The following is a 14,951-nucleotide window of genomic DNA, read 5'->3' as shown; positions in this document are numbered from 1 at the left end:
TCCTCTCCGAGGAGCGGTGAGGGGTGTCAGTGAGGGCGGAAAGGGCAGAGGAAAACCGCGAGTCCGGTCGGTGCGCTGAGCACCGAGTGAGTGACGCACCCAGACAGGCCTGCAGCGCGGATAAACAGCCAGCGTGTGTGCGCGATATTGCTGCTCATTTTTTCCATTTCAGGTCAATGCAAGGCAGTATCGCAGCACAAGCGTTCAGCTTCGACCAGCAGTTTAAGCCCTATCAAAAGGATGAGTTCGTTATGGTAGTTTTAAGCTCTTTATATCTTGAACACTTTTCATTCTTCCACTTTGAAATTACACCTTATTGGAATTACACCTATTTCCGATGTGACGGAAAGTGCTGGAGTGGAGTTACTGCTCCCTGCCTGCTCGCTTTCCCTTTGAGAGCAAGTGATGGAAGCATGGTGCCCGAAGTCGTGTTTTGTGGGCTAACTGTGCTGTTCTCTGAAAGTATTTCAGTCTGTCCTCATGTTACTCTTATTCTAAGAGGGAACAGTTTAGTCATTCCAGCCTCGGAATGGCAATCTGAATTGGATGCTGGTTTTAGCCACGGCACTTCAAGTTGGGAAATCTGCCTGAGGTCTGACTTTACACAGCTTACGTGCAGTTTGTCCCTTAGCTCACAGCTGTGACTGCTATGCACTGGTAAATACACAGTGCAGCCAGGCATGTGTATGTACCACATGTCTGAAAATTGCGATGTTTTTAAATTAAGTGGATACCTTTGTTTATGGTAGATTCGTGAGCTTTCAGCTTTCTGAGACTCAGTTATCTTGTTGACTGTATGTTCTCGACTTGTCTGCAAATCTGTTCATCTGGTTGCAAGTAGAAAAAAATCACAGAATGGCTTGTGTTGGAAGGGACCTTAAAGATCATCGTGTTCTACGCCCCTGCCATGGGCTGGTTGCTCCCCACCAGCTGAGGCTGCCCAAGGCTCTATTCAACCTGGCCTTGAACACCTCCAGGGATGGGGCAGCGCAGCTCTCTGCGCAGCTGTGCCAGGGTCTCACTGCCGTCTGCCTGACATCTACCCGAATCATCATCAGTGACTTTAAAAACAGCGTTTGTTTTTTTTTTAAACCTTGCTGACTTAGAAAATTTTATGTCTACTTTATATTGCTGTCTTGGTTGAATAATTGGGCCTCTTGGAATTTTAAAGGAATTCAGATGGAAATATATCAATATTTCATCTGAAAAACATTGCAAATGATTGAAGTTTTCCAAGTATGCATTTAGGTGTTCAACAACGCTTGTCTCTTTTGAATTAAAAATTTAAGAATTTCACTAAGAAATGATGAATTCTCAGTAGCTGTCAATTAACTGAAAGTGAAGAGACCATAATTTTACATAGTCTGATCTCTCTCTGTCCCTGAAAGGTCATAAAGAGATTTCATGATGTGGAGACTGAAAAATCCATCATTTTCTGTAGCAGTTTGTTAGTGATTTTTCACTCTGATTGTGAGCATATGCATAACTTTAGGTTTTCTTAACTAACTTATCTATCATTTAAACTTGTCGGCTATCAACAGCACTATGCATTTTTCTTTTTTATTGATATGAATTATTAAGATGTAATATTTAGATCTCACTGTTAGATGTTTTTTCCATCCCTTCAATAACATAATTGCTTATTTTGCATCTGTTGAATCATTTCTATCTGTCTACGCTTGACCACGCTTCAATTTTATTTACAAAATGTAAATTTTAGCATTTCTTTTTTTTTTTAATTTCAAAAGCATTCCATGCAGATGTAGAAATCTTTCATCCCTTCTTCCTTTTTCTGAACTTCCAAGGATTTCTTTAATCCTTTTTGTCTGTTTTGAGACTGTAAATCCTTTATGTAAAATCTTCACATTACACATATAGATGCTGGTGAGGATATCTTGCATATATAAAGGACCTGAGCTACACAAAGTTACAGAAACATGTATTTGGTGGTATTCAGTATCCAAACTGAAAGATCATACAGCATGTACTTACTAACTGGATCCTTGCAGTTTGTTTTGAAAGTATCTATGGTACTACATATGATGATTTTATGTTTAATTAAATTAACTCTTATTCTCTTATTTGAATATTACAGGCATTTTTTAATGATCAGAATGTGATCTCCAATTTAAAATTGCTCTCAGCTTCAGGACAGTGGACTACATTGGGTAAATTTAGAATAAATTAATCTTTTAAAAAAATCTGTGTTGCAACTATTTTCTTCTCATTTACCACTTTGTAATGACAATGCATATATCTGTATCTTCATCTGATTGAAGTATTTTTAAAATTACTTCTTATCCTAAATAATAAAAAGATTTTTATTTAGTTTGTTACTAAATTGTCAAATTTTACACATTTTTTCCTTGACGCCTGCATTGATTCATAAAACAAGCTACTAAAGCTATTTTTGCTTAGTTCACCTGACTGTGTATCCAGACATTATCAACTTTCTGTTCATTTGAACAAACTGAATTATTATTCTACCTTATTTGGAGATAACATTTCAGTAAAGAAATTTCTCAATAGAAGCAACCGCTTAATTCAGGACTTCAGGTTATTGTTCTGTTGCAAATTAAAGTTAAGGGAACAGAAGATTAGATAGTGTATTTAGACAAGCTCAGGATTCTCTGTCCATACGATAAAAGTTATCTAGGCAGAGAAGATGATCCCTATGATAGGTTACTGTAGTTGCAATTGTGGCATAAAATTGACTTATTATTTGTTACCATGTCATTATACACCCATCATGCTTGATTATGTCTGTAGATGCAGGTGAGACTAAAGGAGAAGGTCCAAAAGCAAATAGCGTGTAATTTTATAGCAACATTTGAAATTGCATTTTTGATTATGTAAATGAGAAAATGTCATGGAAACTGCTTATGATAACATGATGGGATTTTTTATGTAATGTGAGCTCTGCTATCTCCAAAGTGATTCTCTTTAGTAGGAATATTTTGGAAGGGTATTATGTGAAGTCCTTCATTCTTTTGGCTTGTCTGCAAATAATTTACTGTATGTGAATATTTCACAGGGCACTGGGAATTTTCTAGCTTTTCCATTTTGTCTCTTTGAATTTGGTATATAGGTTTTCCCCACTACAAACTATCTGGCTATTAAAACAAATTACATAAGAAGTGGGGAAAAAAAAAATCTCACATTCCTATTCAGGTACCTCCTTTTCACTCTGTCAGGCAAAAAGAGGACAGATACGTTTCAGAACATGGGTAAATCTTTTCCTGCTTTGGACAAGAATCTTTTTAGACTATCTATCAAGCCTACGACCTGCCTGTAGTGAGGGTCAGTAGGTTACATACCTCATGTTAAGAGCAGAGGGTCACTTGCCAAGTATCCCAGCATAACTCCTGATTCTCTTCAGTCTTCCTCTGTACAGAAGTAATGCATTTTGTTCTGAGGACTGGAAGAGTTCCCTTTTTAAATCCTGAACAGCTGGTATACCCCATTTGCTCCTAAAGATTCATCTTCCCTTTCTTTGCCTATTTTTGGTGAGGAATGTTGGCACATTTTTCTATACTTAGTCTTCTTGTGCATTTTTTGAAAATATAGTAAGAATTTGCTTTGGGTAGGAGGAGGTACAAAATCGTCTGGTGTTTTCTTCTTCAGACACTCCAATATGTTAATCCAGATATACAATTTACTTGCCAGTATGGAGTATCTTTTTTAAAAAAGTTCCTACTCTTGAATGAAATGTGAGAAATTGGATTTAATTGCTTTGTGGAAAATCTGAAGAAAATGATATAATATAGGTTGATTCTAATACTGTGTTTAGTCTCTTGCAAACAAAACAGTGAGATTTCATTGCAGGGGGTGATGCAACATGTTAAGTGGGCTTTATGTTGGTTCTTAGCAACCTCTCCCTTCTCCCCAGCATGAGCTTGGGCTGAAACTATTTATAGACTCACGGAAAGAATATGTCAGCTTTCTATAAAACATCAGCATAATGTTACTTTACAAGGGAGAGTTTTTTTCATAATCCTTTTGCATTTTTCAGGCTGCTGTCCCCTGTTACCTTCTCAATGAGAATGTATTTGCTTTATGAGTTCAGTGCTTCTGGTTTCACTTTCATATTTATCTCCACCTCTTCTCTGTTACTTGTCCATCTCCTTTCTCTGAAATATGTCTCTAAAAGTTCCTTATTGCTTTTATTTTGTTGCCCAATCTCAGTTTCTTTCCCTTTCTGCTGCTTTTTATCCTCACCTTTATTTTATCAGACCATAATATCCTCAATCTCCATCTGTTAGATCAAATGATGGTGTAAAATATGGGCTCCCTAGGGAGAGCAAAGCATCCCTCTCTCATCAGCTGCCTTACGTGTTGGGATTCCCAGTAGAATCCCACAGTAATATTTTTCTCAATGGCACTTTAGGTAAAGAAACGACTTTATTCTCTTTTATTTCTTCTGATTAGGCAGATATTTTATCACTTCTTCTCACACCATGCTCTTTTGCCTGTGTGGTAAGGATGTTTTTTTTCCTTTCTTCCCGACTCTATAGCAGAGTGCATGATTGTTCTTCACATGCTTTAAGCTCCCTTCATCTCTTACTCTCATATTTCTAAAATAGAAGCAGCACAAGGAACACATTTGATGCATTCCAACTAATGTATTGTCTCTTGTATTTTTAAATAGCTTCAATGAAAACTAAATAGTGGCTTTTCTTTTGACACACTACTGGCCTTGCACCTGTCAGCAGTCTGAGAGGGGCAGGACTGTATCTGCTTAAGCTCAATTAACACTTGAAAAGTTATCTTCAAAGGGATAGGGATACTTTCTTTTTTCTTGTAAGTAAAAATTTAGTATTTCCCTAAGTAAGACTCTGAGTTGTGATATGAACTTGAAGCTCTAATGATTTCTGTCTTTGGAATTGGATTTAATAATCTGAGAGGCAATCTTAAGTCAGTATTTTTTAGACTGCTGCTACAGGTTTTCATTTACAAAAATTCTAGATGTCATTTGAACCTAGAGAACCTGTAAATTGTCAAGCTGCACCTTTTGAAGTACCATCTTTTTATTACTGAGTACTGAACTTTATATACATTATATATGTTCTATATCAGCTGCTCTGTAAATAGTAAGTTGCACGAGGTTTCCCTGAGGTATGATCTTTTTTAAATATTGGAGGAATTCTAAATATGTCTAATCTGGGGTTTATCTCCCCTCTACCATGTATGTGACATGTTCATTTAAAAGTTATTGGCAGCACTTTGTAGATGTTTTGCTTCAGTACTTCTCAAGACATTTCTTCTTCCTATGTTATGGCTCACTTTTATAACACTGTAAAACTGGTTACTCTCTTCCAGGAAATTCTGAATCTCGAGGTTCAAATCTCAAGTCTCAGATGGAGAATAGGGGCTTCCAGTTCAAACTTTTCCATTTGCAGTTTACTTTTTTGAACTACTGAATAGGACACAAACCCTCTCCCTTTCCCCTAATACAAAAGCCTATAAAAGCTCAGTTTCTTATAGTTTGAGCTGAGTAGCTGGGAAAATGTAAGATATTTCCTTTATTTCAAGTCATTTGACATCTGATTTTTATTAATCTTGAATTGGTTTTTGATTCATAGATCTTTACAAAACAGTTTCTATGTTAGAGGCTGATTTAGCTTGTTTTCAATCTCATAAAATTAAATTTCTATCCCCTGTGAAAGGAATCCAAAGCACTAGAAGTTAGAGGAGCCTGTGGGTAAAGGGCTGGAAGTTAGTGAAAATGAATAAATTGAGTGAAGAAAAAAACCCTTTTCCCCCTTAGGTTATAAGGCCTTAAGTCATGCTTTTTCCATCTGGTGGTTTCAGATGAGTAATTTGACTTGATAGTTTCTGCATGGGCAGCTAAAAAAATGTCCAAAACATTTGTTGTTGTTTTCTAATAACCAAAGGTACCCTTCTTTCGTACCATGTCTTTGGATGTGAAGCTAAGCAATTAAACATCAAGCATTTCACTATAACTCACTTTCTCTACATCATATTTGCATGCAAGTTGTTTGTTTTGTTTTGTTTTTCAGCTCAAATAAACATATTTTCAAGCCATCAGCTCCTCTTTGTTTTTTTCTTAGAGTGGATTGGATAGGTGATAGGAATTATCTGGATTTATGAATCAAAATGCTGATCTGAATTAACCTATGAATAATTTCTATGGATAATATCTGGGAGAAGTCTCAGGGATTGTTGGAAACGTAGAGGGAAGAGAAATGTTAGGTTATGTGATGTGTGCAAAGATTAGGATCAGAATGAAGTGATATATAGTCTTACAAGCATTACAGTTCATAGACCCCCCTCTTTTTTTTGAATTTATCACAAAAGGCTTCAAGTGAATCTTTCCTTTCTATTCCAGATTCCAAAGTGACAAAAATTGAAGCTACATTAGTGCCCTGTACACAGACTTCCATGTCATTTTTTGATCGGCTCTACACTGAAGGAGTTGTCAGAGAAAATGGAGTCATTGTAAAGTGTTATGATGAATATTATGATGATATCCTTATCTCTGATGAATTAAGGAAGGTCAGTACTGCAATGAGTAACACCTACAATGCTGTGATTCTGTTAGGTACTGAAGGACATGTTTCCAGGTTTGTCCGTTTTTTTGTTTTTTTTTCTGGCGATACCTTTGAAGATAAAAATGGGAATCATTACCATGTGATAGAAATGACTGAGGCACTGCAGTAACCGAGCGTGTCAAGACATGAAGCTGTTTTCCATTTGGGCCCTCTTCCCTTTTTAAGTGGGAGAAAAGGGTAAAAAGAACTTCTACCTGCCCCTTTAACAATGAGTCACTGCTTGGGTGTGTGTGGAGAAATCCAGATACTCTTTAGCCTAGATGGGGAAGACAAGTGGTGCCAAGGGAAAAATCCCATGATGCCCAACCTGCAGGTTCATCCAACCGTCCCTCCAGCTAATGAAATTGAATGCATTTGATAGCTACATCCTGAAGCATTCCTGGCTAGGAATGCTGACCATATCGTATGTGAAAAGTATCGTGATATTTTGAGCTGAAACACAGGAGAGAAAACTAAGAAAAGGAAAATGATTTTGTAGTGCAATACTGGAATTAAGTATAACTCCTGAACAAGCCTGCAAGGTAGAAATTCTTTTTGTCATGTTCCAGTGGAGTTGTCAGAGAGCAGATGATTCTGAAAAAGAATCTCAGAACGTCACTATCTTAATCAACATATGTCCTCACTGTGTTTCTTTTGAGTTCATAAGCTAAAACAATTTTTTATTACTTATGTTTGTTTAGCATTAGCAAAACACAGTGTGGGAGAACTGGATTTTGCTCTTCCTTGTATATATAATCAACTTAAGTACTTAATAATTATAGAGTTGCACTCGTTTGCACTTGGCAAATCCTTTGAAGACGATATATTTGAACCAGTGACACTGGTTACAGGATGTGACCTGAAATACTGGTCTGTCTTGTAAAGTTCTGGGAAAAGGAGAGATCTCAAGCTCAGGTTTGAATTTCAGTTATGGTTTGTAGCCTAGCAGCTCAAAATACTTTCTGTTTACTTACAAGTTGGGTGTGTGTGAAATGTTTTCTGAAAATTAAGTATATTTGATGTAATAAAGTTAGAGGCAACATTTAAAATAAGTAATTGGAGTTTTGGTCTCTTTTCACTTTCCTTCCCTTGGAAGAAATCCATGTGGCTGCTTTTTTAGGTTGAAAGATTCATGTTTGTTAGAAATGATGATTCCTACTCATAAGACTTAAGGTGGCAGAAAGAATTAAGAGTCAAAATCTTCCATGATCAACTTCAAAGCCTCAGGCTAAATTAGTCAGCACTCTAGGATGGTAGACTGTAGGGGGCAGCAAGTTGTCTGGTGTCCTGTTGGCAGAAGGTGGCCATCAGCTGCAAAACTTCATGTACCTGCTGTGGCTTCTCTTATTTCAGCCAAGAAGGCAATTGCAATTGCTTTCCTGGCCCTTTTTTACTCAGACATGCAATGATGTTATACAGAGGGCCACACAGCACTGAGCTCAAATCTGTCTTAGACCTGCTTGCCTGTATCTCTGCTGCTATTTGCAGTTTGGCTGATGTGACTCAATTATTAGTCGTGCTGTTACGGTTCCTGTCCACCCGTGCAGCTGGCAGTGTTGGGACTAATCTTGCAAACCCTCTGTGTTCACATAATATTGGAGCAGAAGGTGGGACACATGGAAACAACTGGATGGCCTGTCTTGCTTATCTGCATTGCAGATTAATGCTCACTGGAGTTGGCAGTAAAGAGTGCTGTGAATTTCAGCGATCTCCTCTGGGATTTCTCTAGGAATGTGAGCTAACGTGTTAGTTTAGAGGTGAAAAGCAAATGTGGTCAAAATTACCAAAGGCAAACTAATCAACACTGATCAACTGACGAAACATAGCCAGATTATTTTCAGATTATTGATTGTTTCATTTGCGTGGTGAGCGTTTAACCAGTGTATTACAGGATTCGAAGGATGTTCCATTAGAACTCATGAGCACAAATTTGACAGTCTCTGATTCTGCTTCTTACTGTATCTATAAATTTTAAATATAATTGAAAGAAGCATTTAGAAAAAAGCACTTACTTCCATCCCTACCTCATATATTTTATATGAACACAAACTCTGTATGACATAAAGCAAAGTAGCTGTACTGTTTATATACTTCCTCTCAAATAAGGTCTTTCTGTTTTGTCTATTTTACTACTTTTATTATTTCCTTGTTCCATAAGGTCTTGCTTCTGGAAGATTCAGACCATTATGACATATTTAGTGAATCAGACCGCAAGGAATTTCTGTTCTGTCTTTTTAAACATCTTTGTATTGGAGGAACTCTTTGCCAGTTTGAAGATGTACTTGACCCATACTTAGAAACTACAAAGGCTTTATATAAAGACTTGGTGAGGTAAGTGTTTTTAATTTTATACCATGTGTGTGTGCGTGCTGTGCATAGGTACTTTGTGTCAGTTAGTGGGATTGTTTAGTCTGGAGAAGAGGAGGCTCAGGGAGACCTCATTGCGCTCTACAACTTCCTGAAGGGAGGCTGTGACGAGGAGGGGTTTGGCCTCTTCTCCCACGCAACAAACAGGACCCGAGGAAATGGCCACAAGTTGTACCAGAGGAGGTTTATGTTAGACATAAGGAAGAACTTTTTCTCTCAGAGAATGGTCAGGCTCTGGAATGGCTGCCCAGGGAGGTGCTGGAGTCGCCGTCCCTGGCAGTGTTCAAGAGGCGTCTGGATGAGGAGCTGAGAGATATGGTTTAGTGCTTGTGGTAGCAGTGGTGGTGGGAGGATGGTTGGACTAGATGATCTTGTAGGTCCTTTCCAACCTTGTGATTCTATGATTCTAAATTTTGCATTACTGCTTCAAAAATAGGGCTGTTATTTAATAAATCTGCAAGCTTATTGTGTTCAACTATTAAAGTACTCCAAAACAATGGTAGTAGTTCAGTGGCAAAATATATGCAGTTATAATGGCAGCTGTCCTTTGTAAAATCTTTTTGTTGTATCACACAAACGACCATCGATGTTTTGTATTTCACTCTCATTTTAAAGATTTTTGTTTTTATAGTTCTCTAATGAAAAAATTGCATGCCATTGGAAATAGGTTGTGTTCCCACTGTCATTGTTAAAATGTCAGCAATTGGTCTTGGATGGATAGCCTTGCACTACTGTCAAGCTGCTTTTGTTTTAGGATTTAAAAATTGAAACATGTTAGTTGAAATGTTTAGTAAATCCATCTAATTGTTGCTTTTTAAATTAAAAATGGATTTTAGCATGCTTTATTCCAATAACATACTTTTTGTAAAAATAAAGATGGTAGAATCTGACTATTAGGATTAACAGTGAGCTAACATTCACTTTTTTTTGCCAGGACTGCTTTATAGAATTGTTGGCATAAATGTATGTTGTGTTTGAGATTAGAGGTGACTGACTAGAGATGCTAAGTCAAAAAAAGAAGACGACCATTTTTCTCCCATACGATGACTTCTTTAACTAGCAACATTTCTTACTTCCTTCTCAGTGGGAAGTGGAATGCAATGGTCAGTTGTGCTGAGACTCTTCCTATCCAAGCCGATGGGAATGTGAAGGTCATTGATAATACTACTAAAATTTTGTACTATATTCTTATTCTCTATTTTACTAGTCTTAATAAATTTTGGTGGGACATGAAGAACAATGTGGACCTGAGCAATGGAAAACAATTGCAGATCTCTGAAATGTGAGATAGTGTTTATGTTATCAGAGTTCTTATACTTTGTAATGTACTGGAATGAACCATACAAAGACTTCAAACTACTTAGGGTAGGATTTCTTTTCTATTCAGCTGTATTTGGAATGGTCTGAGTATCAACTGCTATTTCATCTCCTGTTTAAGATTATACACATGAACATTAGAAAAAAAAAGTGTAAGTTATATTCCTTGTTAGATCTGTTCTTAAAATGCCTTTCATTAAACAAGAGTAAAAGCTTTCTATCTGAACAAAGATGCAAGCATTAGAGCCAGTGACTCTTAGACATCTGAATATCTCTTGACTTGAACCAAGCCATTCACTTTCTTGCTTCCTTTGGCTGCTGTTGTTTTTCCTGAACACATTAGTTTTGTTCTGAGCCACTCCTCATCTTTCCCTTCATGTCTCCTTAAGCCTTTTTCCCTTATTTTTCCTCCTGTAAACTGATAAGGATGTTAAGTAGTTCTTATTATCCAGCCCCCAAACCTCCCCAAAAAAGGGAAAACCCCTTACCTTTCTTGCTTTTCCTATATCCTCAACCTGTTCCCTATTTTCCCCTTAGGTATTTCTGTAACTTTTCTCTTGTGTGCTACATCTTCCCTTTACATTATAACAGCATAAACTATTTCCAGGTCTGATTGTTTTTTTTTGTTTGGTTCGTTGGTTCTGTTTGTTTTTTGTTATTTAATGTTGGTTGTTTGTTTTTGTTTTACTGTTTTCTGCTTGCTTTCTATCCATCAGTTTTAAAATACACCTATCCACTCCTAATGATGTAACTGTTTTGGTATTTATCTACTGTGTGTCTCCCCATTTCCCTGCCTGCAGTGTCTGTCTGTTGATTTCTCACTGCCAGTGGACTGGTATTCGCACTGCTTACCAGTCGAAAAAGCGAGTCACAAGATAACTTGCTCCTTTGATATTAAGTTCATGTCTAACCAGAGAAGCTTTCAGTCTTGACATTTCCAACCTTCTCTCCCAGATCACAGTCACATTTATCTCTTCCTTCCTTCATTTCATCCTGCCCGTAGTTTACCCAGAATGTGAGGTGGTTGTTGCTGCTTTGTTACTACCTTATTAAGAGAGAAAAAGCCATTAAAGAGTAAGTAATGCAGCTTTGAAGAGGTACCCTTGCACACCAATTTTGACTGAATTGATTTCTGATTTCCAGTCTGCACTGTACACTGTTTTTACTTCATTTTTTTGCACAAATAACACCACACAGTAAAGCAATTAAAATTACTTCCTTATGATCTCTGTAGTTTCAAAAGACAACAGTTCACAACAGCATTGGTCCCTTAAATTCTTTAACCAAACCGTTCACCTTCAAACTTCTGTCGAAGCCCAACTATTTTTAAATCCTTCTATTCTAGACAGCTACCCTCTGCCTGCTTTTGTTGCATCCTGGATTGCAATCTTATTAGATACATTCTGCTCTTTGTAATATGATACTCAAAACTTATCATGGTGTTAAGAAATTCTGCAGACTGTACTCTTTTCAAATTATTTTTGTCTTGGCAGCTCCTGGGCTCGGTAGAAAACAAATGGACAGAACAATAATTGCTGGCTGTTAGCGAATGTGTGTTGAAACATTGGCTGGCACAGATGGCCTTAATCAAATTGTGATATAACTGTAGAAATACACACATTGTTGCTTGGTCCCACAACAGTTTTTCTTAAGCAAAAGAGCCTTGATATGAAGAGCACCACAGAAGTGTAACTCCTGCAGGATCTGCAGAGTGGCAGACCTGTTACAAGTCTTTACCACTTCTTTTTCTTACAGTTTCTTCCGCTTGATCCTGAGTTCTAACTCCAAGGCACGAAAGCTCTAAATAAAGTCAGCATTTTGTTTTCCTAAAGCATTTTGACATTTTGTTTTCCTAAAGCATTCACAGGTATATGGTCTTCTTATGATAGAATTTGATAATCTTTTGAAATTAACTGCTCTAGATATTTGACAAGCACAACTAAGAAGTTTCAAATAAAAGCATTAAATGAGAGGTTTTCTACTTTGGAAAAAGAGTAATTTTTTCACAATGAATTTATTCACAGTTGATACAAACACAGCAGTCATTGTCCTGTGACCAACTGAAATCCATTCAGATTTTCAGCCTGTCATGTTCTATGTCACCTGAAAAAATTAAAAATATTTGTAGCATTTTTGCTTTATCTAATTCATTTACGTGACAGAAGTGGGGCAATTAAAATATCATCTATTAAACTCCGTGATCTTCTGAATTGATAAATGTCTTCTGTACTAAGTCCTGTTTTTTCTGACATTGCCGCTTTCTGGTGACAACTGCTGTCGTATCTTATCAGTATTGTTCTCTTTATTCTTCTGTGTCATCTCCACATCCTTTCCCCTGTGATAAGTGAATTTATGTAAAGCACTGGGTTGTTTATTTAATGGTTGGAAAGCCTAATAAAACATTGCCAGTGAGTAAGGTGAGAATGTAATTAGAACTCAAAGTGAATTGATCCACAATGAGGAAGTTTGCTCATCGTAACCAGAGGATAGATGCACACTAAAATGACAAAGGAATTTCCATAGTTGATTAATGGTTTAGGAGTTAACAACCTGGAAGAACAAAGTGGATATTGAGACAATGTTTTAATGGAAATATTCTTCTTTTCAAGAAGAGAAGGTATGCTTTTTCTAAAATCTTTTAGGGAAAAACAAAACAAAACAATAACCCCCCCACAGCGGAGCTTGTCAGAGGGAACATCCTGGTTTCTTCCTAGCTATCAAGAGCAGAATCTCGTCTGATTTTGGCAGATATATTATTTTGCCCTAAAAGTTAACCAAAGCATTAGAAATAAACATGGCATACAGGAAGCTATGCACATGGGGAGAATTTCTCCAGGCAATGGAATAAATAAGATTTACTGTCACCCTTTGCTTTGGTATCCTATGTATAACATAAAATTTAAGGAACCTGAAAGTTTTCAGATAGAAGAAAAGGAAGCCGGAGTAACCTAAGAACAATGGTAGTTTTTGAGGATGGATGTATATGGCAGAAGTTGCTGACCCCCAGACCTGCTGTACCTTGGTCAGAAACTTGTCACCCTTTCAGCAGACACAGTGCCGCAGTTTACAGCCCAGCATGTTAGCATAAACTGACCTCTATTTTAGTTTATCTTAATATGCTGCTCTGTAAACTGCAGTGGTTCAAAAGCTGAGTCACGAACCAGTTGAGCTGTCCCTGCTGGGAAGACAGTAATCTCTTGAGGGGTGGTAAGGTAGAGAACTGGGGCCAGTACCAATTTCAGCACTGTTGTCTTAATCCACTGTTGAGTATATCAACATGTGAGTTACAGCAAAAAATTCTGAGAAAGCCTCGTTACTGACTCACCACAGGAAAGATCTGCTTCACAGTACAGACTTAGTTCCTCCACAGCTGTCATTACTTTGCAGATGAAATCAGTTGAAGTCATTTTTCAATTGGTTAAAAAAATAACGTGGGTTGGGTTTTGTTTGTTCTTATAAAAAGCAGCTTTGTGAAAGCAGTAGTAATAGGGGACTGCTGTCATAGCTTGGAGCTGGTTAGGTGGACAACTGGGCTGCTTTTAAAACAGCCTCTTGCAATTTGGCTGTTTTATGACCTTACCCAGGAACTGAACCTGTTTGTCACAAGGCAGATTCTCAGCAGATTCTGGGAACTGTATGAATATGGAATGTGTAAGGGCTCAACTGATCCATGGTGAATCAATTTAAACAGCAATCTGTGCAATCAGATAAACTGATAGAAGTTACGTGAGCTAACTAAAAAGAAATGTAGGCATCGCTTTAAAGAAGACCTTAGGAAAAGTAATATATCTTAAGATATCTCAGTTTAAAATACGTTGCTGAGATAATTGGCCACTCTGCAATAACATCTTAGTGTTGGTAATATAGTAATTAGTTAGTAATAATATCTTAGTATTGGTAATGGTGATGGAAGAAATGTCAGACTTCACAGCGCATCTGGAATATAAAAATTCAGAAAAAAATACCATCCTAATTTGCATAGCTGTCTGTATATGCAACACTAAAGGATTAAAAATGAATTTTAAACTATTATATATTAATTAAAGATAACCTTAAGTTTGCATTTCTTTACAAATTCTGATGCTGCTTCTCATAGTCCCTGTTAAGATGCAGTTTACATTACAGCTTTTTCATGAAGAATATGTGAAAAGATCTTTAAAACATGTTTAGCTGAATGACTTTTCTTAGCTATCAGAATGCAAATTTTGTATTGGACTCATTTAGGCCTGGTAATGTTGCTGAGATTTAGTAGCTGAAACACTGACACAACCTCAGATGACCAGATTCATTTTCATTCTGTAGTTTTCAGCTGTCATAATATCCATGGTATCTAAGAGCAGTAATGTGGCTTCTCATGGTCAGTGTAACATGAGTTGGATTTTAACCATTAATTTGAACTTGATCAAATCTGAGCAAGACACAGTGTGTATGTTAAAAATATATTACACAGTGCGTGTGTTAAAACTATTAAATGAAGGATTGTAATGATCTGTGATTACTGTAAATATTAAGTACATATCATTCCTTTGTATTTCAGTGTTCAAAAGAATCCTGAAACAAAAGAAATAAGCATTACTTCTACTGTCTTCAGAGTGTCTGCATATGTAAGTATTAATTTTTGGTACAGGATTTTGCTGGAAGAAGATAACTTAAAAATACTGAATTTATATTTACACATATTGCATTTTAAGGAGTTGTTTTTCCATAGCTGTTTTT

At 36.9% G+C, this 14,951-nt stretch overlaps 1 protein-coding gene across 1 annotated transcript; it reads left to right on the top strand.

Moving 5' to 3' along the window:
- The first annotated feature begins 159 nt into the window (after positions 1–159).
- On the top strand, positions 160–14,158 carry CFAP300 (cilia and flagella associated protein 300). The gene is made up of 5 exons (XM_019612238.2): positions 160–254; positions 2,096–2,168; positions 6,350–6,516; positions 8,710–8,882; positions 9,853–14,158. Exons 1-5 carry the CDS (start codon positions 177–179, stop codon positions 9,863–9,865), a joined length of 504 nt encoding a protein of 167 aa, XP_019467783.1. The 5' UTR covers positions 160–176; the 3' UTR covers positions 9,866–14,158.
- The last annotated feature ends 793 nt before the right edge of the window (positions 14,159–14,951 follow it).

The sequence above is a fragment of the Meleagris gallopavo genome, chromosome 1 (genome assembly GCF_000146605.3).
Source record: "Meleagris gallopavo isolate NT-WF06-2002-E0010 breed Aviagen turkey brand Nicholas breeding stock chromosome 1, Turkey_5.1, whole genome shotgun sequence".
Lineage (NCBI taxonomy): Eukaryota > Metazoa > Chordata > Aves > Galliformes > Phasianidae > Meleagris > Meleagris gallopavo.
The sequence above is the reverse complement of the archived record's forward strand: the minus strand, read 5'-3'. Positions and strand labels throughout refer to the sequence as shown.

Bases quoted from the DNA above. Each gene is read 5' to 3' on its own strand.
- CFAP300 (XM_019612238.2), top strand. From the start codon at position 177: ATGCAAGGCAGTATCGCAGCACAAGCGTTCAGCTTCGACCAGCAGTTT. The intron at 2,169-6,349 runs GTAAATTTAGAA...TTTCTATTCCAG, and splicing joins AGGACAGTGGACTACATTGG to ATTCCAAAGTGACAAAAATT. The intron at 6,517-8,709 runs GTCAGTACTGCA...TTGTTCCATAAG, and splicing joins TCTCTGATGAATTAAGGAAG to GTCTTGCTTCTGGAAGATTC.